Source organism: Vicugna pacos, chromosome 35 (assembly GCF_048564905.1).
Source record: "Vicugna pacos chromosome 35, VicPac4, whole genome shotgun sequence".
Lineage (NCBI taxonomy): Eukaryota > Metazoa > Chordata > Mammalia > Artiodactyla > Camelidae > Vicugna > Vicugna pacos.
In genome coordinates, this window is record NC_133021.1 from 13485156 (window position 1) to 13509361 (window position 24206).

The window sequence follows — 24206 nt, forward strand, 5'->3', positions numbered from 1 at the left end:
CGGCTGAGTCCCGCCAGGTTTTGGAAAACATTCCCGGCCCTTCCAGCGGGTCAAGGAAAAGGAGGTGGCCCAGGCGCCAAGGCTGCTGCCAAAGCAACTCGCAACTTTTGAAATCAATCCTTTTTGCATCATGCAACGGATGCCACCGCTCCTCGGGCTTGCAACCCCCCACCCCTCCCCCGAGACCAATCATTGCCGCGCTCGGGCCTGCACATCGCCCCCGCCCCCTTCCCGGGCCGCACGCAGCCACCGAGCCGCTCCGGCCGCGGCCCGCCGCCTCTTAAAGGGAGGGAGCCGGCCCTTAAGGGCCCCTCGCGCGCGGCGCACGGCGGAGCGCGGCGGCCCCGTTCCCTGCAGGGGCCCGCCGAGCCAGGCCGAGCTCCCGCGGCGCCCAGGCCTCCCGCCCTCCGCCGCCGGGAGCGGCCTTTTTATTCAGGCGACGCTTAAGGGAGCCCGGCCGCGCCCGGTGCATTGTGGGAGCGGCGGAGTCCCGTTTTCGGGAGGAGGCGGAGGGCGCAAAGCGAACCGGTAAGCGCCTGGCTCGGGGAGGGGGGGCGAGACGCCAGGCTTAAAGGGGAATATTCGTTCTCAGGCCCAGGGCGGCCGTGCGGATCCCCCCGCGGGCCGCCCGGGTGCGCCGGGAGCGGTGCACGGCCGGCGCTCTGCAGCGCTGCCTGGAGAGGGGCCGAGCCAGGGCTTGGTGGGGCCGCTTTAAAAAAGAAGCACCGCCCGCGCCGCCGCCGCCGCCGCCGCGCGGGGCCGGGGAAGGAGGGAGGGAGGAGAGGGCGGGGGAGGAGTGGAGGGGGAGGGCGGCGGCGGCGGAGGCGCAGGGGTTAATTTTTTCGCCCGCCGACATTTTTGTGCGGCGGCGGCGGCGGCGGCCCGCGCGCGCGGCGGGAGAGCCCGGTCCCCCGGGCGCGGCGCCTCCGGGCCCTCCCCGCCCCCCCGCCCTCGCGCGCGCACCCTCCCTTCGGCCCCGCGGGCTCCGCCTGACCCCGGGCGCCCCGGCCCGGCCGGCCCGCGAGCCCGGGTACCCGCCGCGGCCGGTGGGCCGTGCGCGCCTCGCGCCCTCCCCGCGGCCTGGGCCGCGCGGTTCCCGCCGCCGGCGGGACGGAGAGCGGGCGGACGGACATGGCCCAGCCGGCCGCCCCGCGCCGCCTCGGCCCGGCCGCGCCGCACAAAGAGCCCAGGCTCCGGTTGCCTTTAAAGGCGGCAGCCGGGGACTTAAGGTGTCCCCGAGCGCTGCCCTCCGCGCCCCGGCCGCCGCCTCGACGTGCGCTGCCCCGGCGCCCACGCCGCCCTGTCCCCCTCATTGTTTGCTTCCTGGGCTTAGGGACTTGGGGGGAGGTAGGTACGGCCGGGGCTGCCTCGCTGTCGCCCCCACTTACCGGGCTCCCCCGGCTCTGCGTCCCGCCTGGCGCTCGTTTGAAAAATTTTAAACGTGGCCGAGAAGGAAAGGGTTAACCGTTGTTTTAAATATTCATATCATTGTTTTAAAGGTGTAAACAGACGGCTTCGGGGTTGGAATCGAGTGCTTATTATGCAACCCCCCTCCCCATTAATAATTACTCATTTCCCCGAGTCCCCCCCCCCATCCCCTCCAAAAAATGTAAGAATTTATTTTTAGGATTCAGATGTGATGTGTGTGATTTACGTCCCTTCTTCCATTTGGAACTTTTAAAACTCGAGTGCCTTCTGGGCTTAAGGTGTTTTAAACTTTTTTCCCCTAAAATGTCTGGGAAGACTTAAGAGGAAGTTAGTCCCCTGAATTCCAAATTCCCCTCGGCTTTTTTTTTGGATAGAGATTGGAGGTAGGAAAATAACTGGATGCCTCGTGAGTTGGATTTTTTTTTTTTCCTGGTAGAAGCGAGGCGGTGTTAAATGCGAGGCATTTGGTGAGGAAAGGACTGTTGTTTTTGTTCCAAACCCTTCCAAGTCAAAGTGCTATTGGACTTCTCCTAACTCTAAAATGGCTTCAAAATTCCCATCTCCGCAGCTTGCTTAGCTTTCCTGGCTCCCTCCTTTTGGGCAGGTGGTTCTCTTGGAATGTGGGAAGGTTCGCTCCTTTACAGTTGGAGGTTTCAAACCGAAATCACTGCTCACCCCCAAACATGTTTTTGTAAAGACGGTTTGGATTACTGCCCAAATTCAGGCTTTGTGAGATTTATTTTAAATGAGTGATGTGCTTCCCAGGGGATCGAAAACTCTATAAAGGGGAATTATGTTCTTAATCATAAGTTTTATAGGGGAAACTGACCCTAAAACTTGGGGCGTCTGTAATTCTATGCCTAATAAAGTATCAATCTGGAAGTTTGTAAACCCCGGGAGCACATGCAAGGTTTTGGTTTAGCCCCAAAGGCTTCAAACTTAGAAAGGTTTGTTCCAGAAACTTCCAGTGGTACCAGGTACCATAAATGCTAGTGATTTAGTCCAGTTTATTTTATCACTTTAGGTCTGCAGTGAAACAGTAATGAGCAGTAGCATATTTTGTCAGTGATGTGTGTGTACTAGTTTGTTGGGCGAGATGTTTGCTTTCTAGGAAACAGTGCTGCGTTAAAACATCAGAGAACTTTCCGTGCTCTCTAAAAGAAAATGAGCCTTGCTGTGTTAAAACAGCCATTCCAGTTTTCAAGTTGTCTTCTTTACTGAGGCTTCCTTTTAGTTTGAGGTCGAATCGTGTACTTCTGGCTCAGAGTGAAAACCTATTTTTCTAAAATTGAATTTAGCATCATAAAGAATTTCATCCACTGACTATCCAGTAACATCCTTTTCCTGGAAAGGGCCTATCGGGCGCTTTATTTTTCTGTGTAAGATAGCAGAAGATACCAGAAGGTTTTCCAGAAAAGTCATTTTAGCCAGGACATCTAATTTCTCAGCCATAGTGCTTCCTGCTTGACAGATGAAGTGATTATAAGTTTTCTCACAATGCTGCCCGCTAAAGAACCTTTGGGACTTTTTGCTCAAAAATAGCACTCTGTCCTGTAAGCCCAGCTGGCCTGTAGTTCCATCTTCAGTGCTGCCCCTCAGAGCCACGAGTGTGACACCACAGATATCTTCTTATGTAGAAGAGGTCTCTAATGCTGTGGTCATTTTTTTAAGTGACTTACTCTGGTTTGTGCATCGCTGTGATAAACTTGTGGCCCCAGATCGCTGTTTTCCCTGTGGTCTTGGTGATTTCACTGTCCTGTGTACAGCTTGATTGTTGGCAAGTACTGGTGAGGTCTCTTAATGGTGTCTTTGTGTTTCGGTTCTCTCCAGGTGGATCTGTAAAGAAAGCAGCCGCCTAGGAGAGGGAGGAGAGGTGCCCAGCCGCAGGGTGTGTGCACCCAAGAACCATGTCTGCGCGGGAGTCCTTTAACCCAGAAAGTTATGAATTGGATAAGAGCTTCCGGTTAACCAGATTCACTGAACTGAAGGGCACCGGCTGCAAAGTGCCCCAAGATGTCCTGCAGAAATTGCTGGAATCCTTACAGGAGAACCACTTCCAAGAAGATGAGCAGTTTCTTGGAGCAGTTATGCCAAGGCTTGGTATGTGTACCAGTGTTTCTTTCATACATCCCCAAGTAGAGCATCTTGGCTGCGGTGTAGGCAGTGAGTTGAAAACTAGAATTCTGTCCTCCCATGTTGCCTTTTTCTTCTTTTTTTTTTTTAATTTCTGTAAGAAGGATTCAAAGAGCAAAGTTATACTGAACTGCTACCTTACAGTACTTGAAAAGCATCAAGAAATGTGCTCTCACCATTTTTAAGCTAATAAGTATGTGATTGAGACAGTTATTTCGCAGTAAAAGCATTTTTTTTATTATTAAATTGGATTTTCTGGTTAGCTAAAGATTAAGCAGAAACTTAATGCCTTTATCCTGAAATTTTCCTTGGAACGCTCGCTCCCTCTTCATTACCTTAGGAGGGGTGGTGTGACGCGGCACTGGGGGAGCGGCGACCGGGTTGGGGGAAAGGCGCCTGGGTTGGGGGAGAGAATTCAGGGCTTTCTCTGCAATAGGCGCTGTCAGAAAAGCGCCTGTGTGGAGAGGGGAGAAGAGAAGCCCTGGACACAGGCGAGGAGGCTGCGCTGGACGTGTGTGTGACCCCAGGATGTCATCGGGGACTGAGAGCCTTGTCTCCTTGAGCCAGTTGCTTACGTCACTAGGGGTTTGCCTTTTCCCAAATACAGAGCTCAGAAGGAAATTCTAGGCTGCGGGGATACTGTTCGTTAGCTTCTGTTGTGTGGTCTGCGGAGTACGCACGTAACACAGGCCTTTGCCTTTTGAGCGTTTGGCTATTCTAGGAGTTTGTGGATGTTTCATAGTTACGGTGTGTGACCTGATCAGCTTTCTTACAAGGTTTTCATTTCATTTCTTTTCATCTGTTATTTTATGGTCAAGTTCTGTCTTGCAACACTGGTTTTGAACCCAGGGTTCTCATTTATTTCCCACATATAAAATAGATAAAATCAGGGCTGGGTTTGGGTAGGAGAGAAGAAAACTCACCCCACACTCTCAACCTGTAGGCCTCTCAGGAACTCAGTTAGAAAACTGTCCTCATGTAGCTGACGTGGAGAAATCGCTGGTAACTGAGGTGGAGTGGATGTCCGCTTACTTGTCAAGAATTGAGAACGTCCTGAGAAAGCTCTTAGAAAACGTCTGGAAAAACAAGCTGCCAAGTGGGCGAAAATGAATGCAGGACAAACCTCACGGATGAAGTAACAATTCCTCTCTCTAGCTCCCCCCGTAGACTTACTAAGCACCTGCCCGCAGCCCCGGGCTCGGGAAGGCTGGGTTGGTCGGTCCCTGTCACTCCGGGGTCAGGGGCAGGACCTGGAATCCACGTCCGATTGCTCACACACCAAACCGCTTGTCATCTGGCTTCTAAGTCCAGACGTGTTGATGGGGAGAGAGGAGCTGTGTCAGCTGTAACTCAGCAGTGGCAAACGGGGACAGGTGTCCACAGCAGGGGGCAGGCCGGAGAAAGAGATAAAAGAACTCAAAGGCGAAGGAGTCTGGTCACAAACAGCTTTTGAGAAGTCCATGAGAGCCGTGGCCCCATCCCAGGAAAGTGCACATCCGCAGAAGCGTGCGCTCAGGGCGTTCCCTAGGGGTCGTTGGACCCCAGCTTGCCAGCAAGTGACGCTGAAGGACTGTTAGAACCTCATACAGAAGTGGTGTGTCTTGGTGGCCAGAACTTTGTTTTGGAATCAGATCTAAGTTCGTATCCTGGCACAGGCACTAAACTGGTCACTAATGTTACTCTGGGCACGTTCCTAATTCTCCTGAGCCTCGATCTCCCCATCTGTAAAATGGGATAATAATACTTACTAACTGCAACTGTTGCGAGTACCAGAAATTATCTGTGTATGAACTGTGTGTGTCTGCACCCACACACAAGACGTGTGTGTATACATGTATGTGTCTGTATGTATATATGTATATAATCCAGGTATACGAGGCCGTGTACCTGGATTCTAAAGGTGAGACTTAACAGTTGTGCAGTTTTACACGGTTATTGGACGTGTTTTAACTAAAGAAATGTTAAGATGATTGTGTCTTAGAACCTGGTACATCTATTGCCTGATACTTAAGAGCTGTCATGTACTGATGGCTGCTGGCAGTGGAGGTAGTATGATGGTTTGAGTTGGTTTTTTTTGTTTGATTTATTTGGTGGATGGTTTCAGGCCAGCTGAAACCTCCTAGAATTCCCTGTTGTCCGCTGATGATTCAGCACACTCTGCTCGATCTGGCATTTGAAGCTTCCTCTGCTGTGGCATTTTCCTTTGTTCCTGCCCACCCTCTACCTGGGCTGTCCCGCTCTCTCTCAACTTGATACCTTCATTTTCCAGGCCCACGGCCCATGCCAGACTCACCCTCTCTCTCCCTTCCTTGAAATTTGGTAGATGATTTGTAAGCTGATTACTCCAGACCAGTGCTGTCCTAGAGAAAGATGAGGTGAACCACCTGTGTCATTTAAAATTTTCTAGTTCAGAAAGTTACATTAAAAAAATTTTTTTCTAGTTCAGATAGTTACATTAAAAAAAAGGAATCAGGTGAAATTAATTCTAATATATTTTATTTAACCCACTGTATTAAAAAAATCATTTCAACACATGATGGAAAACATTGCTAACAAGACGTTGGCTTTTCTTGTTACTAAGTGTTTAAAACTGAGTGTGTCTTGTAGTGCATCTTTGGATGCTTTGGAATCCTCCCTAAGCGCGTGTGCCTGGCAGTTCCCATGTAGACAACACTCAACCCTCAGCTAGCACGTAGTGGCTTCCCAGTTGAGAGAGGAAATGTGGGTGATGGGAGCCCCTTTTCAGCCCCGGGAGCATGCTCCCGAGTCATGGGTCACATGCTCTGAGGCTGGGAATTAACCAGAAATCACCTGCTTTACAAATCAGATAGACTGAGTTCAAGTTTAAGATTTCCACGTTAGGAAATATGTAAAGCTAACCTTCAGCAGCTCTTTTCTGTGTCTCTTTCAGTATTTCTGTAGTTTATGTGACAACCTAAAAGAAAGCGCTATTTCTTCCCTCTTTTTCAAAGTGAATGGTCATATGCTTGGAATAACCGGCTGTTGGAATGATAAGTTTAGGGAGAATCAGTAAAAGTTTGATTGTGGTTCCTGCCCTGTTTCCACTTGAGTGCTGCAGAACATTGTTCGATGACATTTCTGCACACACGCACTGTTGAGATGAATTACCACACACTTTCTCGTCTAAGACGCACGAAAGCTGATCACTGGTATCTTGTGTTCCGTTGTCACAGATTCGTGAGCCTTGCCATTCTGAAGTGAAGTTCTCTATTCCCTAACAGAATCTTCCACTGAGAGTTCTGACCTTCATCTGGTGTGGTCGTAAGAACTCAGCCTGCCTTCGCAGAGGGATCTTTTACTAAACTCGGTTTTCTGTTTGTGGTGGTGACAATGGACCAGGATCCGAGAAGGTGCCTCGGGGACCTGGCCTCTGCTGGGGTGGTCCTGCCACACGTAGCAGCTTCGCTTATGCAGAATCTGCAAGAACTCACGTGCTCGGTTCAGTGTGACTCGGGTGTGATTTATTCCAGTTCCGTTTGAATGCTGAGTCGAGGGTGGCATCCACGTCCTTCCTTTGGTTCTTCATCCTGGTTTGTTCTCTGCCTTGGGCTGTTGGACTGCGAAGCTGAAATGCTCCCGCATCCTTGAGAGAGGTGTGTTGTGTAGGAAAGCACTCTTCTGCTTCCCCAGTGGGAGCCGGTCTACGTTGGTGCAGTGTTTGCATTACAGGTGGTTTTTAAAGAAACTAGCCTACGATAGCTAATCTTGGCCATTTCTAACCTGATTTCAGGAAAGGGAATTATTTCTGATTAACCCACCAGTTGTCTGTATTATCTTTCTAAATGCTTGGAAACAAGTTTTAATAAGTTGAAATGCACCCCATAAGCTTGTTAAGTAAATGTTTCTTCTCCTTTTTGTAGTGTAAGTTAGTGACATTTGTAACAAGGAATAACAGGGAATTTTAAGGTTTCTTCAAAACTGCTTATGGGAACCTGTGTAGCAGGTCACGTGGTGCCACGGTGTTTATGTACATGCTTGGTTGGAGTTGATGAATACCTACCTGTTCTAGCTTTGTCCTTTTTTCCTTTTTTTTAGTCATTTTTAACTAAAATTTAGAAGTAATGGCATTTTATGTGTGTAAAATACTTAACAGATTCTCTGTTGGAAAAACCGAATGCTGCCTGAAGATACACTGTTGTTTTTTTTTCTAATTGAAGCATAAGTCGATTTACAATGTTATGTAAAGACACACTCTGAGTAACTGTGGGTGAGACGTCCTGAGTTCTGTTTGTGCTGTTCTCATCTTGAAAGAAGTCCTGTCTGGTGCCAGTCACGTGGTGCAGTGACACAGGAAAATTTCTGTTCAAGGCATCATTAAAGCCTAAAAGTTGTACCACGTTGGAGCCGAGTCTCCACGACCAGCAGACTGTGTTCTCATTTTCTGTCTTCGGCTGGTTTGGTTTCACATTTATTTCAGTTACGCTTCTTGATAGGAAACACATTGCTTCGTTGGCAGCAAGCAGCGTTCCATAAGTGTCTTACGCAGAGCTCGTCCTGTTCAGAGCGCTGAAGGTACAAAATAACATGGCTCTTCCTGTTGACCTCTGGACAGTGATGACTTCCCTCTTTGCAGGCATCGGGATGGATACCTGTGTCATTCCCCTGCGGCACGGTGGTCTTTCCTTGGTTCAGACCACAGATTACATTTACCCCATCGTCGATGACCCTTACATGATGGTGAGTTTGACCTGATTTGTTTCTACACCTGGAACTGCTTACTCGTCTGGTTGGGGTGGCGGCTGGGGTTTTGTACATGATGTGTGGGGTTTTTTGTTCTTGTTTTATCCAGATTGTTCTCATCCCACCCTGCCCTGACTCCCGTGGTTGTGGGTCTGATTTGATCGACCCCTTGCTCACACCGGGTACCGTGCACAAGGCAGTTTAGGCGGACGTGGGGCGTCTGTCGGCTGCTTCCGTACCTGTGTGTGTGTATGTCCCCGAACACCTGGTCAGCGTGTCTGTTCGCCAGCGTATTTGTGGTTTTCTTCATTTTCTTGTCCTTGACATTTGTAGACTCCACGCTCCTGTGTTTCACCATCCTCTGTAATAGGACTGATCCTCGATGTTTCCATCCAGAAAAAACAGAGCTTAGCATCTGAGCATAATTAGCTGCCCACCTGTCCTGACTCTGGTCCCTCCCCTCACCGTGCTTTACTCCACGGCGCAGCAAGTGCGTCTGCCTCCTGCTCACGTGCTGCTCGGGCACCTGCACCTGCTCACACCAGGGCTGCTGCCATCAACCCCCCGCCCCACTGGACCCCTCCACCTTGCCAGCCGGGAGAGCCGAGGTTGGGAACATCCTATCAATAGGAAGCCCCAGGGGCCCTTCCTTGTGCCAAGGGCCCTGGAATCAAGCCACCCACGTGAGAACTGAGGCCGGGAGGCAGCTTGGTGCGGGGAGGGGTGTTCACCTCCCACGTGCTGAGACAGGCGCACAGGTCCCCAGAAGCCTGTTTCTCCCCGACACGCCCGCGCTTCTCTAGAGCAGGGCTCCTGAGGGACTGTGGCCCGCCATGGCCCAGGTGTCCCGCCTGACAGTCCCAGGGTGGCTAGAACCAGAATTCATCCTATGCCAGCATCTCGTAAAACCGCCCGAGTGCCCAGAACAGGAGGAGCAGCAAGTCGCTGCCGCCTGACCTGTGGTTGGCACCCCCGAGCTGCCGGCCACACTGCCGTTAACCGTGAGTCACTGAGGGCGGTCGGGCCACTGCCGACCTGCCAGGAAGTCGTCAGAAAACAGCAACAAGCAGTGACTCGGCCACAGAAAGTGATAGTGACTTGGAGTTTGATTACCCTGATGTCAGAAGAGAACTTTGTCATTTTCTCCTTTATTGTCTAGACAGAGGCAACGTGTATTTTAGAAAATCTCTGTTGGCAGTAAAAAACCTTTACTGCCGCATTTCTGTTGAATACTGTTTCAGAGTTCCTCGCTAGGACCATACAGTTTACTGGGCAAGGCTTCCCTGTTTCTTTAGAAAACAAGCTGACTTCAGGCCTGGATATTGTTCGTTTCTTCATTTTTTTTTTCTCAAACAAGATGATTTTCCTGTTTATCTCACACAGCCTTGAAAAGAAGCTCCAAAAATTCTCCACCCGAGTGTATAAAACCCACCTTCTCTATAACCCGTGGGATCTGTTCAGCATAAGTGGCTGTTGCCACATTTTCTTTAGGATAGTTGTTTTCAAACCTTTCTGCTCCGACTCTCCCTCCAGCGCCATCCGCTCCAAGCGTGTTTCCCCCCGACATCGCCCCCCTCCCCGTTCCCATCTCAGTAAACCTTATGCTCTAGCATGGGACGGAATGGGGGGATTGTTCGTCCCACACAAGGAAGGAGAGGCGGTGACAGGAGTGTCTGCGAGTGGTTTTGTGACCCTGGAAAGGTCGTGAGTCTGGGACTCACAGACACCCAGGAGGACCACGTCCCCGGAATGTCCCCAAGTCTTGGTGCCGCCCCGCAGCCCGGCTCCTTGTTCTGCACATGGAAAGCCCCCTTCATCCTCACTCACACCTCCTCTCTCTTCCAGGGCAGGATAGCCTGTGCCAACGTCCTCAGTGACCTCTACGCCATGGGGGTCACCGAATGTGACAATATGCTGATGCTTCTTGGAATTAGCAATAAAATGACCGACCGGGTAAGTGGAGACAGTCAGGCTGCTGCCTGGGCTGTGGTCGGGGTCCCTCACTTGCCTGCTTGGCCTTCTTTCCCTCCGTGAAGTGAGGAGCCCAGTCTGTCCACATCCTGTCCGCTCTCTGCCTCTTGGCGGCGAGCGGTGAGTTAAAATAGCCTGGCTTGTTCATGTTTCCATTCCCGCCACCTGCTTCCCTTTCTCTCTCCTGGGCGGACCGAAGCCAAGATGTTTGCGTGTTTGTTTTCATGAACTTTTGGCTGCAGTAATAGCACCTCTGTGCCAGGCCCGTGGCCCGCCCAGGGCGCAGTGCTCAGGGCAGGCAGCACGCTCTTTGGTCGCTGGTTGGATGGTGATGTGGACAGTGGTGGGGTCGGGGTGTCCCTCGTGTTCGGGCGCCCACCGGGCAGTGCCTCTGACCGCACGACCTGTACTTGTTGTTTGACCCAGAGGGGAGTTCCTGTTTAGAGTGCTGTCGACAGGTCCTTGGTTTCGTCCCCCAGTTTGCCCTGCGCGTGGAAACGTAGGTCCAGCAGGCCCTCCTCCGCCCCTGCCCGTGCCCTTGGGGCCTTGCCGTGCACAGCTGTTGGGGGCAGGTGTGTGGGTACATGTTAAGCTGGTCTTGGGATCCTTAAGGACCATTCAGAGAGCTGGCTCAGATCCAGGGCAGCCCTGTGCGCCCCGTCGTATTCCAGCGTTACTTCTGCTGTCTGGGTTTCATTCACATTGTAACCTGGAACCTTGTCCCACTTTGGGTAAAGTGGCTACAACGTGGAGCCTTCCCCCCACTTTCTGTCACTCCCTGCCCCTGTTGAGCTCCGGGACTTCCTCTGAGGGTTTACGGTCTTCTTATAACTACAAGTGTAGTCTCTCTCTTCTGGGTTTTGAACTGAATTATGTGACTTTTAATTTGTGTCCTTTTAAACCCTAGGAAAGGGATAAAGTGATGCCCCTAATTATACAGGGTTTTAAAGATGCAGCAGAGGAGGCAGGAACTTCTGTGACGGGCGGCCAGACCGTGCTCAACCCCTGGATTGTTCTCGGAGGCGTGGCCACAACCGTCTGCCAGCCCAACGAGTTTATCATGTGAGTGGGCTTTGCTCCCGTCCCCTGGCCCTGTTCTCTCTCTCTCTGTTTTAATAGGTTTGTGGAGATACTGATTTGCATGCCATACAATTCACTTATTTGAGGTACACAGTTCAGTGGTCTCTGGTATATTCACAGAGTTACTTCGCCATCACCGGAGTCGACTCGAGAACACTTCCATCCTCCCAGCGAGAAACCCCATCCCTCTTCGTTGTCACACACCCCACCCCACGCCCAGCCCGACCCTGGCTGCTTTCACTTCACAGAATATTAGCATAGCTTTTTAAAGTTTCATTTGTTTTGTAGCGTGTATCAGTACTTCATTCTTGTTTTTTTCAAAATTTTAGGTGTTTTTTATTAAAGTGTAATTCATATGGCAGAATTTCACAGAGTGTAAAATTTAACTTTTTTAAGTATACAACTTAATAGATTTTAGTATTCACAAAGTTGTGCAGCCATCACCACCCTCCATTTCCAGAACATTTCCATCTCCCCAGAAAGGACACCTTGTACCCATAGCAGTCTCTCCCAGTTCCCTCCTCCCTGCCCTATGGAAACCCTGACTCTCCTTTCTGTCTGTGGATTTTTCTGTTTTAGACATTTCAGAGAAATGGAATCATGCAACGTGATGTTTCACGTCCGGCTCCCTTCACTTAGCAGAGTTTTTTCATCCACATTGCACATGTGTCAGGACTTCTTCCTTTTTCTGGCTGAATAATACTGCGTTGTGTGACATCCCACAGTTTGTGCCTCCACTCGTAGGTCGTGGGCCCTTGAGTCGTGTCCCCCTGTTGTGAGTGATGCTCGTGTGCTCGTTCACACGCGGATTCTCTGTGTGGATATACCTTCTGGTTCCCTGGAGTGGCGACCTGAGGATTGCTGGGTGACGCGGTAACTCTGTTCAGTTTGACGGGCTGTCAGACTGTTTTCCAAAGCAGCTGCGCCATTTTACATTCCCAGCAGCCATGGGTGAGGGCTCGGCGCCTCGGCGGCCTCGCCCAACCTCGTTCCTGTCTCCTTGACACTGCCCATCCCGGTGAGCGGAGGCGGCGTCTCGCTGGGTCTTGACTTGCGTCGCCTGGTGGCGGACGCCGTCAGCGTCTCTTCATGTGCCTTCTGGGCCATTTCTAGCTCTTTGGAGAAGCTTCTCTCCTAACAACGTTGTCCCTTTTCTTGTTTGATGTCTTATTAAGAACAGCCACCTTGTCCTGTTCTCTGAAGGAAATAGACACTCCACTTGTCTACCTGATTTTGTGAAGAGGAGATGTGTTGGCCTGGTTCAGAATTCAGGGGGTGACAGGCCCTGCAGGACAGAGTCCCTCACCTGTCCCTCAGCCACCAGTGTCCCTCCTGGGGGTGAGCACTGTTACCAGCCTTGGCTGTCCTTAACCAGGTTACTGTTGACAGTTAGGTTAGCTTCAGGTATGCTGACATTACAGATAGTCTCCAGTGCATAGATCTCCTTGCATACTACGTGTGGCTCTTGGGAAGAGGCTTTTCAAAGTGAAATTCCTGAGTAGGGCACCTGTGCACCGTAACTTGGATAGACGTGTCCAGTTTGCCCTTTGTAGAGGCCCCCCCACAGCAGTGGGTGCCGGGCTCCGACCAGCACAGCAGGGTGGCAGGCCCCCTGGCCTTTGCCTTGCCCCTGGGAGTAAGGGTGAGCGTATTTCTTGTACATTCCTATCGTTTGCCCTTTTCTGGAGGGTGGGAGCTCCTCTCAGAGCCATTGTGCAGCAGCTGTCGTGTTAAAGGTTTTGCATTTTACCTCCATCCAGGTTTTATTTTCCCATATTTACATTGATGGTTCTCAAACTCTCCACTTAGATGGGACAAGAGATCCCAAAGTCCATGCGTCTCCCTCATTCCAGCTTTCCCATGGAACAAGAAGCCAGCGATAGTCAAAAATGAGAGAGGAAAAAAATAATAAAACAAGCTTCAGTGAATTTTTTGTCAACAACATGAGTGTTTACTTTGTAAAATAAGAACGCACACAAACTTAAAAATAACCCAGCAATCTTATCACACTTAACTTGCTCATAGATATCTGTAGGTTGCACATAACCAGTGATGCACAAGAATACGCCAGCTCTGAGGGTGGCTGAGTCAGAGCTGAACGACATTTCTGTCTTAAGGTCTGGTTTTTGGAAAGTGAGTTTCTTGTGCATCATCTGAGAGTTAATATTTTTTGACGCTAACAGTGGACACAGATGTAACCGGATGAGTCAGGGAGCTGGTTGATTTTCACATCTTGCACGTGGCTCTCTAACCAGCTTGGATGAGTGTTGGAGTCTGTGGCCTCCTCAGTTTTCTTTTAGTATTTTGTTCAGCATCGTCTCAGTAGCAAGCTGATGAAGCTCTAATACGTGGCAGTAGTTGGTTTACACTTAAGTTCGCGTTTGCAAAGACACGGGTGGATTTGCCAGCCTCTTTCTCCTGTTTAACTGATGCTGAATTGTCTCCGTGGTTAATCTGACGAGGGGCTGCCTGTGTTCTCTTCCTCAGGCCGGATAACGCGGTGCCGGGGGACGTGCTGGTGCTGACGAAGCCCCTGGGGACGCAGGTGGCGGTGGCCGTGCACCAGTGGCTGGACATTGTGAGTGATCACGCCTCCCGGGCCAGCAGTGTGTCTTCCAGACTGAGCTCCTCTAGCCGGAGTGCCAGGGGGCTCAGGGTCAGTGCCGTCCTGGCAGAAACCCTGGGGGCCGTCCCTGTTCTCCTACTGAATCAAGGCCACATGTATCAGGCGCTTTAAAGTAGGGGAGCCTCTGCCTGGTGCTCAGAGATGCCCCTCGAAGAGAATCTGGGAGGCAGTGAGTTCTGATTGTCTCTTCATCTTGTGCTGAGACGACCAGGTCTTTCATCTCTTAAGCATCACCAAAAATCAACACAGAGGAGAATGTGCAGATTTTGACGTCTGGGGTGTAAATAAGGCCAGGCTTTTTGACAGATTCTTTTAGTCGTGAGGTTTTTGGTTATTTCTGGTTGGTGGTTTTGTCTTTTTTAAACTAATTAGCAACTCAACATTTTGATAAATATCTGGTGGTGAAAACATCTAGAATATAAAGATATTTACCCTGAGTCACTTCTGAGCTGTAATCCTCAATTCTTCATTTAAGACTTTTTTCATTGCCATAACAACTCAAAACGTCATACGCTTGTGGTGTAATCTCACATATCTCAGTGCTTTTAATTTCTACAACTGTCATCTGAAACCACCAGCCCTGAGGAACAGTTGAAAAAGAACAATTTTATGTTATTCATCAACCAGATATATCTTAGTCTGACATAACAGAGCAGAGGAAATCTCCTAAAGAGACCACGTGTGTTAGTTTTTTTTCCTTCTCATCCTGTGATGGTGGGGAGATTTCCCATCAAAGCAGATCACAGGGCCATTACAGGGCAGTAATCCAGGTCGCTTCCCAGTACGGCCGTCCAGGCCTGAGTAATTTTATTTAGCGAGGGAGCAGGTGAGGCAAAGGGGATCCAAGATGAGGGGCTTTGGGGTCCTTCTGTTCGCCTCACCCCCAACTTGCTCCTGCCTTTGCCTTTTTACCCATTTCTTAAGAATGCTCAGCGTTGAAAACGAATTTCAAGGCTAACTAACAGCACAGTACCCTTTCATAAGGTCGGAAGCAACCGGAGAGTATGGTTTGGGCCTCGATACTAGGAGGATGCTGGTTTTTGAAAGGTGGGGAAATGACACGTATAGAATAGGGAATCATTGCTACCTGGGGTTGGGGGGTGCATTGGGATAAGGGAGGGACACAGACTCAAGTTATGACGTCAGTGGTAGATTCCTGGGTATTACTGAAGAATGAGTGAACACAGGATGCTGGCCATTAATGGACCATGATGGTGGTATGTCCTGAACCCAGCATCATGATGCCAGATCCTTTGAGAATCAGGCTGACGAGAAAGGGAGGTGAGGGGTCTTTCAAAGGATGTCCTGTGTGCTCGCCCACGGCTGCCCTCGGTGCTGTTACAACAGAGGTTGTTCCCCGTTCATTCATCCATCAAGAGGACTTGATCCCAAAATTCAGGGAACGTCAGTAAGAGTATAATTACATGAAAAATGAAAACCATCAGCTTAGCAGAGGAGATGGGGAGACCCCCAGGACACTGAGAACTACTGCTGCCCTGGCACGGAGGAGCGGCTGCAGCCAGGGTAGCACAGCCGTCTGCCCGGCTGGCTTCGTGGGTCCAGTAAACTGCCGTGTTCGACTGCGGACGTGTGGCTGCGACCAGTGACGCTAGGTCTCACGGACACCTAGGCTAATAGTCCCAGAGGAGTTAGGAAACTAGATTTTCAGAAAAAATTATTTATTTACTGTTGTGTAAATTTTTTTGGCAGCGGAGGGAGGTAATTAGGTTTATTTATTTTTACTGGAGGTGTTGGGGATTGAACCCAGGATATTAAGCATGCGCTCTACTGAGCTGTACCCTCCCCACTGGGAAACTTAATTTTGTGTATGAAAATTAGATGAATAAAACTCCCCAGAAGATTACTTGGGAAAAAGTACGTTCTTTCGAAAGGTGGTCGGAAACAAAGACTGATCCCATTTTCTCTCTCTTTCCTCCCTCACCTGTGTTCCTGTTATTAGCCTGAAAAATGGAATAAAATCAAGCTAGTGGTCACCCAGGAGGACGTGGAGCTGGCGTACCAGGAGGCGATGATGAACATGGCCAGGCTCAACAGGACAGGTGTGGGCCGGGGCTCGCCCCTCGCCGGGCCCGGCAAGCTGTCTGAACGGGGCCGGGACGGGAGATGTTTCAGGCTTTGTGGGCAACATAACAGTCTCAGTTGCGTTGATTTTTTTTCCCCCCATGACTCTTTTAACATGTTTGGGGGAAAAAAATCTTAGCTGGAGAAACTGGGCCACATTTGGCCAGTGAACGCAGACCCCCTTCTCTTGGGACCTGGTTTGGGGTCCCTGGAGCACCGACGGGAATGGAAGTTCATGGTGTGTTCTGGACGGGAGGGCGTGTGAAGTGTGACTTGGCTGCAGGAAGTGGAGGCTCGTGTGTGGCGTCTGAAGGTGTGCTAGGGCAGGTGGGGAGGTCGTGGGGGTCTGTGCCCCCACGTTTCCTCCTAGACCCATGCGTCTGGGGCTCTCCAGGCACTGTGGCCATGCCAGCGTCTTGTCCCCCTCTGGCTTAGCCCTGCTCACAGTTAGAACAGAGCCAGGCACAGAGGAGGAGCGGAGAAATATGGGTGAATTGATGAACTCAGTCTCTGAATCTATGAAATGGAGAGGTGAGGTCATGCTTTCTCTCTTCCTTTCTGCATTTCTGTGATTGTGGGCAGTAGTGAATTCCTCTGCACCCCAATAAAAACAGAAGAGAAATTTATATAGCACGATTTCAGAAGTATTTCACTTACTTATTAATTTAAAGTGTTAACCCTTATCATAATTTTAATTCCCAGATCTGTATATAAATGAGTAATGACATTCATGTCAATATTTTTCTTTACATTTTATTTCTAGTCCTAGCTTCTTAATACTGATTAGAAAGTAATAATAATAGTGGTTACCATTTACCTGGTAGTTGTTATGTACCAGGAACTTGACATATTTTCTCATTTAATTCTTCTGACAAGTGTATTAAGATTCTCCTGTTAGCCTCATTTTACAGAGAGGTTAAGTAACTTGCTCCAGGTCACACAGCTAATCGGTGAGGACTAGGATTGAAACCAGATATGCTTTTAATGCTTTGAAGCTACTGCTTATAATGCTTTTAAGTGTTACATTCTGTTCCTTTTCTTAATGATCTAGTAAGAAATCGAGGCCATTTCACAGTCTCTGTGCATAGTAAATTGAACAAATACTTCTGTACTATGCTAAGAATTTTTAAAGCAGTTTAAAATAAAACAGGAAAATTAAGGAAAGGGCCAGAATTCATCTTATGGAAAGCAGCAACCCTTGCCTAAGGAATCACTGGTAGACTGTACGCATCTTATATTTGATTTTTATTAGCTTTCATGTGTGTGTAAAAAGCAACAGATATATTTTCTACTTAAGGAGGAAGCTCTTCTCATCCTAACTGATGAGCCAGAGGAACCGTTTCCAGAAAGGCATCTGTGTGGGTTCCTCTGTACAAAGGATTTGGTGGCAAACCAGCATTTAGAATGTGAGCTCAGGAGGGCAGGGATCTGGGTCTGTTTTGTTCACTGTGGTGTCCTCAGCACTTCGGAGTGAGGGACACACCCCAGGTGTCATTAACTATGGATGGAATGAGTGGACCTTTACACCACGTGCTGGCCCCTCTTTCTCATACTTCATGGACATCTTTTTAACAGTCCTGTGGATTAGATCCTGTTTTCCCCCTTTGGCCAAAAAGAAATAAAAGAAAATACATGCAGATCTGTTCTCAAACCCAAATCTGTCCAACTGCAGTGGCTACTCTTTCTCCAGCATGTTCCTGTGATGGAAATTTGTACAGTTTTATGCTGGAAATACCAATTTTTTCCTCTTCATTACTTGCATGTTGTATTTAAGGCCTTGGGTTGTGTTGGCATCCTATTTGGAAACTTTAAACATGCTTGAAGATGAAATTTAAAAATCTTGTCCCCCCCCACAAAAAAATCCATTTCCATTTAGTTACTTGGGGTTCCCTGAGTCAGCAGTCAGAACTGTCAACTCGTTCATTCTTCAGCTTCCCTCAAATGACTTTGAACCCAGTTTATGTAATACTTAAGCCATGAAGTCTTCAATTATTTAAAAAAAGAAGAAAAAATCTGACTGTTCAATAGGTTATCTTAAAAGTTACTTAGAAATGTGAAAAGATAATTTTTCCCCCAGCATCTGCCTTTCCCACTTTACTAAAAATTTTTGTTAGATACTATTCCTTGAAGCACTGCTTTTAATTGCAAAAGAAGGCAACAGTCCAGATGTCCATCAACAGGTGACTGGATTTTCTCATCTACATGCACGTGGAATACTACACAACCAGGAAAATGAGCAAGGGGTCTTTATTACTAAGGAGCTATCTCCAGGATACCACCAAATGAAAAAAAGTGAAGGATAGAAGCGTGTATGTATGTAGTATGCTACATTTGTGTCTTTGTAAATGAATGTGAAGTAATAATATGTGTTTTATACTTTCAAAAAGAAATCATTAATAAAATTGTCACACAGAAGAGAGGGGGAGTAGGGAGGAAGCAGACCCTCTCTGACCATGCTTTGTTTTATAAGTCTGACTTTGAGATAAATAAATGTCTTATATAGTTTTCTATACTTAAAAATTAAAAGCATATTTTATAAGTCCAAACCAAATTTTTTTAAAGTTGCCTAACATTTATGTCTAAGTTAGTGGCAAAACCACCTGGGGAAGAATTATTTCAGATCAGTCTGAGCCTGGTATTTTCATTGTACATCCTCAGGGCAAAAATCCACACAAATATTTCATTGTCATCAGTGGGTTTGTGTTTGTGAGAATGTTGATATGTTAAGATAAGACGAATAAGTTAATGTCATCAGGAACAAAGATTTTTAAGAATAAGCTAGAGGAAATAAGATCAAAGAAGCTAAGTAAAAACTAATCTTCAAATTGGAATTAGCAGTATGGACTTGGGTTTTTTTTTTTCTTTTAATCTAAAAAATGAGTATTTTCTGGCCTATTGGAAAGGCCTAGAAGCAGTGATAACCAGCAGTCGTGAATTCCTAGTGCCCAGATTCTGATCTGGAAGTTAATGTTTTCGACTAAAATGCACCAGGACTCCCTGGGGAAGAGGCAGGTTCCAGCTCTGGGACGGGAAGTGCAGAAGACAAGCCCGGACTTCCTGTGCCTGACGGTGGTGGCGCTGGCAGCCACTGGTGGGGTCGTGTCACTGCCACACTGGAAGGGGCTCCCACCTGTCATGGGGCAGGAGGGGGGTTGGGAGGGTGCAGTTTGAGTGCCAAAGAGAAGAGTGACTGTGGTCAGCTGGAGCGTGTCAAGGATCCCCCAAAAATGATAATTAAAACTTTCTAGTCCCCTTTGGAAGTTGCTAGGACACGAACCTGTTCAGAAAATAAAAGGAATCAACCCCTTACTTTTATTTTTCTTGTGGACTGTATTTCAGAAGAATTGTATTTTTTTCTTAAAAAGTCTTTATAGAAGTCACATCTGATAAATGCAGGAAGAATGACTGAACTACAGATTTGCCATTTTTGCTGCCCCCTTGATTTATAAATCTGAACCACCGACATCAATGGCCAATCAGACCGTTTGGGGAGAGGTTCTTGTTGAGATGACACACGCCCCCACCCGTGAAATGTTCTTGCCAGAAAAAAAAATGAACAAAAGAGACCAAATAACTGTATGATTCCAACTCTGTGACATTCTGGAAAAGGTAAAACTGTGAAGACAGTAAAAAGATCAGGGGTTGGGCGGATGGGTGAAAAGGTGGAACTTTCAGGGAAGTGAAGATACTCTGACCTTGGGTGCGTGTGCTTGTGGGTTTACCGACCCCCTAGGTGGTCTGACATCCAGTGGACTCGGTGTAAACTGTGACCTTGAGTTAATAACGCTGTCTCAGTGCAGCCTCCTCTCAGCACCGCTGATGCTCCAGGTTGATGCTGGAGAAACGGGAAGCAGAGGGAGCGCTGAGCCACCCCCGCTCAGTATTCTGCACAACCTAAAACTACTTCCCCAAGTAAAGTGTGTTAATTTTTTAAATTAAAGAATAAAAGAGATTAACCTTTCAGGCATCATGGGAGTGCCTTGAATGCAGGTCAGACAGTCTTTAAAAGTCTTGTGCTTTGGTTTTAGGAGAATTTAGACAGGTTTCCTGTGACTGAGATAGTAATTCCTCTTTTCAGATACTTGCGTTTACTGGGAATTTACTGCTGATTGAAGCTGCTGGTAGTTCTGAGTGGTTCAAACTGGACTAAGAAACCAACTTTGAATTTCACTCTGGGTTTTTTTGGGTTTTTTAAATTACACTTTGACTTTCATCATCCCTGCCTGCCGTCTCCCTGACCAGTTAGGAGTTTTGAGATCAAAGTGTGAGTAAATTTTGAGTGGAGGAGGGGTGTCTTCCCAGAGTCTCAGTCTGTTACACGAACCGTAAGCGCCTCCTCTGTCGTCTTGCAGCGGCCGGACTCATGCACACGTTCAACGCCCACGCGGCCACCGACATCACGGGCTTCGGGATCCTGGGCCACGCACAGAACCTGGCCAAGCAGCAGAGGAACGAGGTGTCCTTTGTGATTCACAACCTTCCTGTCCTGGCCAAGATGGCAGCCGTGAGCAAGGCCTGCGGGAACATGTTTGGCCTCATGCACGGGACCTGCCCAGAGACGTCAGGTACCAGGGCTGGGCTGCCCAGGGGCCGGCGGTGTGTCCCCAAGGAGGAGGAGCCGGGCCCACGAGCGGGACCCCACGGTGTGAGGCCTGGGCTGCGAGTGTCCTCAGCTCCTCCTGGTGCCTCCTGTGTGACGAGCAGCATCATTTTAAGTCCAGTGTGTTGGTGATGGATTGGGCAGGGGCGGGGAGAAACAGGAAAAATAGGTCCTTGGAAACTCAGTGTTTGAAATAACTCTAGTTCCGTAGGCGACACTGAAGAGGCTGTATTTTTTCTGTGGGGGAAAATGTCCGAAATTGCTGTTTTAAGAACGAAATAGTATATTATATCTCCAAAGTGCATTTTTGTCCCATTTTTTTCCTTTCCCTTTGTGTGGACTCTTGTGTGTCATCGTTTCAGTTCCCCCATCTCCCCCCCACCCCCAGTTTCTCTTATTTCTCTTTTCTTTCCTCTGTAACTCTGATTTCCCAACCCTGGCAAAAGAGTTGAATCATCTGGGAATTTAAAGAAATACCCATGCCTGGACCAGACCCCTAAGAAACCTGACCAGTTCGGTCTGGGTGGGCCTTGTCCTGAGATATCCTGACCCGCAGAGGCGAAGCCCAGGCCCCACTACCCACGCACCAGCCCCGGGACAGTAGGACTGGGTCCCAGGTGGGCCTCGCACAGCCTGCAGGGGGGACCCTGCCTCTCCTGTCCTCTGAAACAAGTTCCAGGAGCACAGCGCTCCTGCCGCAGCGCCTGCCACCTGCGGGGCGTGGGGCCAGAGCTGAATGAGCCGATGAGCACCCCAAAGTGCACGTAGTGGCCCTTACGCAAAAGTGAGCAGCTCTCTCCTGTCTGTAGAAGTGCAGCGTAGTGTTTTTTCCTCATTGTGTTATTTCTACTTAAAACATATAAAATACTCTGTCCTGGCTACTGAAGTAGCAATAAAGGTTTATTTTCACATTTTTTTTTCTGTTTTGAAGATAATGACAAGCCAGTGACAGAACCCAGATACTGCGAGGCTCTTTGAGGATCTTTATTTTTAAATTAAGAAAAAAAACAGGAAAACCTGTTTTTGAAGAAAGGAGGACTCCATGGAGAGAATCAAATCAAAAAGAAGTTCTCTTCTGTTTTTAAATGATGCTTTCAGTGTAGCGTGGGAAAGCTAGCGGCCGTGTGCGTTCCTGAGCCCGCAAACACGCCCCTCCTGCGTGGCCTCAGATCCACAAATGGGGCACTTCCACGGTTTACAGTTGGTGGTTGTGTTTTGTAACATCGTAGGAGTTGCCCGAGGAATCGCTTAGTGGCTCCGCAGTGTCAGCTGGGGGCGAGGTGAAGGCGGCACGGCCAGCTCGGCTGCTTGTTGGATGTGTGTCGGTACAGAGGTGTCCTAGGGACAGAGTGGCAGGGAAGCCGCTCACACAGCGTCACAGCTAACGAGCACCTTTTTTCCCTTTGCCAGGAGGCCTTCTAATCTGTTTACCACGTGAGCAGGCAGCTCGGTTCTGCGCAGAGATAAAGTCCCCCAAGTACGGTGAAGGTCACCAAGCATGGATTATTGGGATCGTGGAGAAGGGGAACCGCACGGCCAGGATCATAGACAAACCCCGGATCATCGAAGTTGCGCCGCAGGTGGCCACCCAGAATGTGAACCCCACACCCGGTGCCACCTCTTAATCTAGGCCGAGGCAGCTGTGTGGTTTTGTTTTTAAATAGCTCTATTTCCTTTATCATCATTTCAATTAAAGACTGTAAACAACAACGAAAAATTTCATTGTGTCTACACATCTGGTGACCTTAGGCCGATTTGTGAGTGGATGCAATTAATAAAATAAAATCCATTGCCTTTTTTTCCTGTTACATTAACTGAAGATGCACCTAATCTTGAGGCAGCTTCTGAGTTGAGAATTATATTGTTATCCAATACTGTTGATTCATTTTGAATCTTTAGACACTTATCTCTTTGCCGAGTAGGCTCTTTTTAAAGGTGCTTTCACGTAGCACAGACATTACCCGTTGTGGTGTCTAATGGCAGTTTGCGTCTTTTCATTTCATGTATATTTATCAGTATCAGTCTGATCCTTTTTTGGAAGTGTCTGGAATGATATTCTGGAAAGGCAGGATTGGTGAGTGACACAATGGTTTCCCAGTAGCGAGAGGGTTGCATGATTCTTCTAATTCAAGAGCATCTCTTTGACCCAGGCCATCTCCCAAGAGTGCATTCAGTTAAACAAGGCAAGTGCTTAACTCTGCATGGAAAGCACTTTGAGGACAAAAAAGAAATATTATTTCTTTTTTTGTAGCCTTCCTAATACTTACAGTGATACCATTAACTGTTTTCTTTATTGATAGCAAAAAAGGACACTTTTTGCAACGTAATTAGGTATTCAATAGTGCAGCAAGGAATTGTCCCCCGAAAGGGGGTTCATGTATAATACTCATTTACAAGTCAACCTATAATTAACTGCACAGATCATTTTTTAAATATAATCAGTAATAAAGACTGTTCCGTGGATGGTAGTGTTTAATACATTTTATATTTTGTATAGTGATTTCAGGCCTTTTGTTTTCTTAAAATCAGCAGCTCTTTAGCCTAATTCTTAGCATTATTTTGTCCTTTGCGCCGTAGTTTTCCGTACACGCTTTCTGTGATCTTGTGTGGAAACCCGCATCGCCAACCATGCAGCTCAAACCAAGACTTGTTATTCAAATAAATATTTAATTTTTTTTATTGCTCTTGTATAATCAGATGCCCCTGAATTTAGTATTATTTTAGAAGCATCGGGAGGGTTTTGGCTAAAATACGGTTTATTGGGGGAAAACTAGATTTTAGTTTTATAAAACTTTCAAGTCTTTCACGGGACCTATATTTTCTTGAATTGAATTTTATAGTCCTAGGACAAATAGGCGATCTAAAAAGGTGTTCATCTGTGTTACTTAAAAGCAGAGGCTTCCTTATATTCTCACCTACTAAACGATTAGGAAGAGTCCTGTCTTCAAGCACAAGTGCACTGACTTCCCGAGTGTCTGCGCTCAGCGTCGCGGCCCGCTTCTGAACCCTCCCTGCATGCAGGCGCCAGACCCGAGAGAACGGCTCAACTTATTGCCAAAGGAAACCACCGCTCGGGAGGCCCTGGAAGAGGCTCTGCCTTGGACGTGTCCTCCAGGAGCCAAAGTGCAGCCTCCTCGCACGTGTCCCTGGAGCCCAGGCCACACTCTCGTTCGGCGTGCGGGACTTGAGGGGCTGCCGCAGAACTGAAATTAATTGAAATTAATTGGACATGTTATAGGGATTGATGCCCATGTTGGTCCTCAAAAGCTGCAATCCGGTGGTCTGCAAAATAAAATGTGTTGGAAACCTCTGAGTAAGACGAACATACTGTTGAGCTTTTTTTTTTTCTTTAAATACCAGAGTGACGGCCAGATCTGAACTACTTTCGACATTGCTCATGTCTTGAACGCTGATGGTTTCCTTGGTGGCAGTTCTACCGAGAGGAAGTGAGCTAATCGGATGGTGAACTTGAAACCATCATTGTGAAGATTCATGTTTATAAAGAGAAAATTCTGGGGCTTTAGAGGTCCATATAATCGGGGAGGAAGAACTGGGCTTGAAAGGGGTGTTTCTCAGAGAGCAGTC

At 48.2% G+C, this 24206-nt stretch overlaps 1 protein-coding gene across 4 annotated transcripts; it reads left to right on the forward strand.

Moving 5' to 3' along the window:
- Positions 1–257: 257 nt before the first annotated feature.
- On the forward strand, positions 258–23944 carry SEPHS1 (selenophosphate synthetase 1). 4 transcript variants are annotated; one of them, XM_072954902.1, is made up of 9 exons: positions 258–528; positions 3259–3528; positions 8156–8259; positions 10108–10215; positions 11174–11295; positions 13801–13891; positions 15900–15999; positions 20374–20586; positions 22032–23944. In XM_072954902.1, the coding sequence occupies exons 2-9, from the start codon at positions 3336–3338 to the stop codon at positions 22244–22246; spliced, it is 1146 nt and encodes a 381-aa protein (XP_072811003.1). In that variant the 5' UTR covers positions 258–528; positions 3259–3335; the 3' UTR covers positions 22247–23944. The 4 variants fall into 4 exon arrangements, with proteins under 4 accessions (XP_072811003.1, XP_072811002.1, XP_006211736.1 ...); XM_072954901.1 differs by having other exon boundaries at positions 261–528; positions 11141–11295; XM_006211674.4 differs by lacking the exon at positions 258–528 and adding an exon at positions 994–1347 and having other exon boundaries at positions 11141–11295.
- Positions 23945–24206: the final 262 nt, after the last annotated feature.

Bases quoted from the DNA above. Each gene is read 5' to 3' on its own strand.
- SEPHS1 (XM_072954901.1), top strand. From the start codon at position 3,336: ATGTCTGCGCGGGAGTCCTTTAACCCAGAAAGTTATGAATTGGATAAG. The intron at 3,529-8,155 runs GTATGTGTACCA...CCCTCTTTGCAG, and splicing joins AGCAGTTATGCCAAGGCTTG to GCATCGGGATGGATACCTGT. The intron at 13,892-15,899 runs GTGAGTGATCAC...TCCTGTTATTAG, and splicing joins TGCACCAGTGGCTGGACATT to CCTGAAAAATGGAATAAAAT.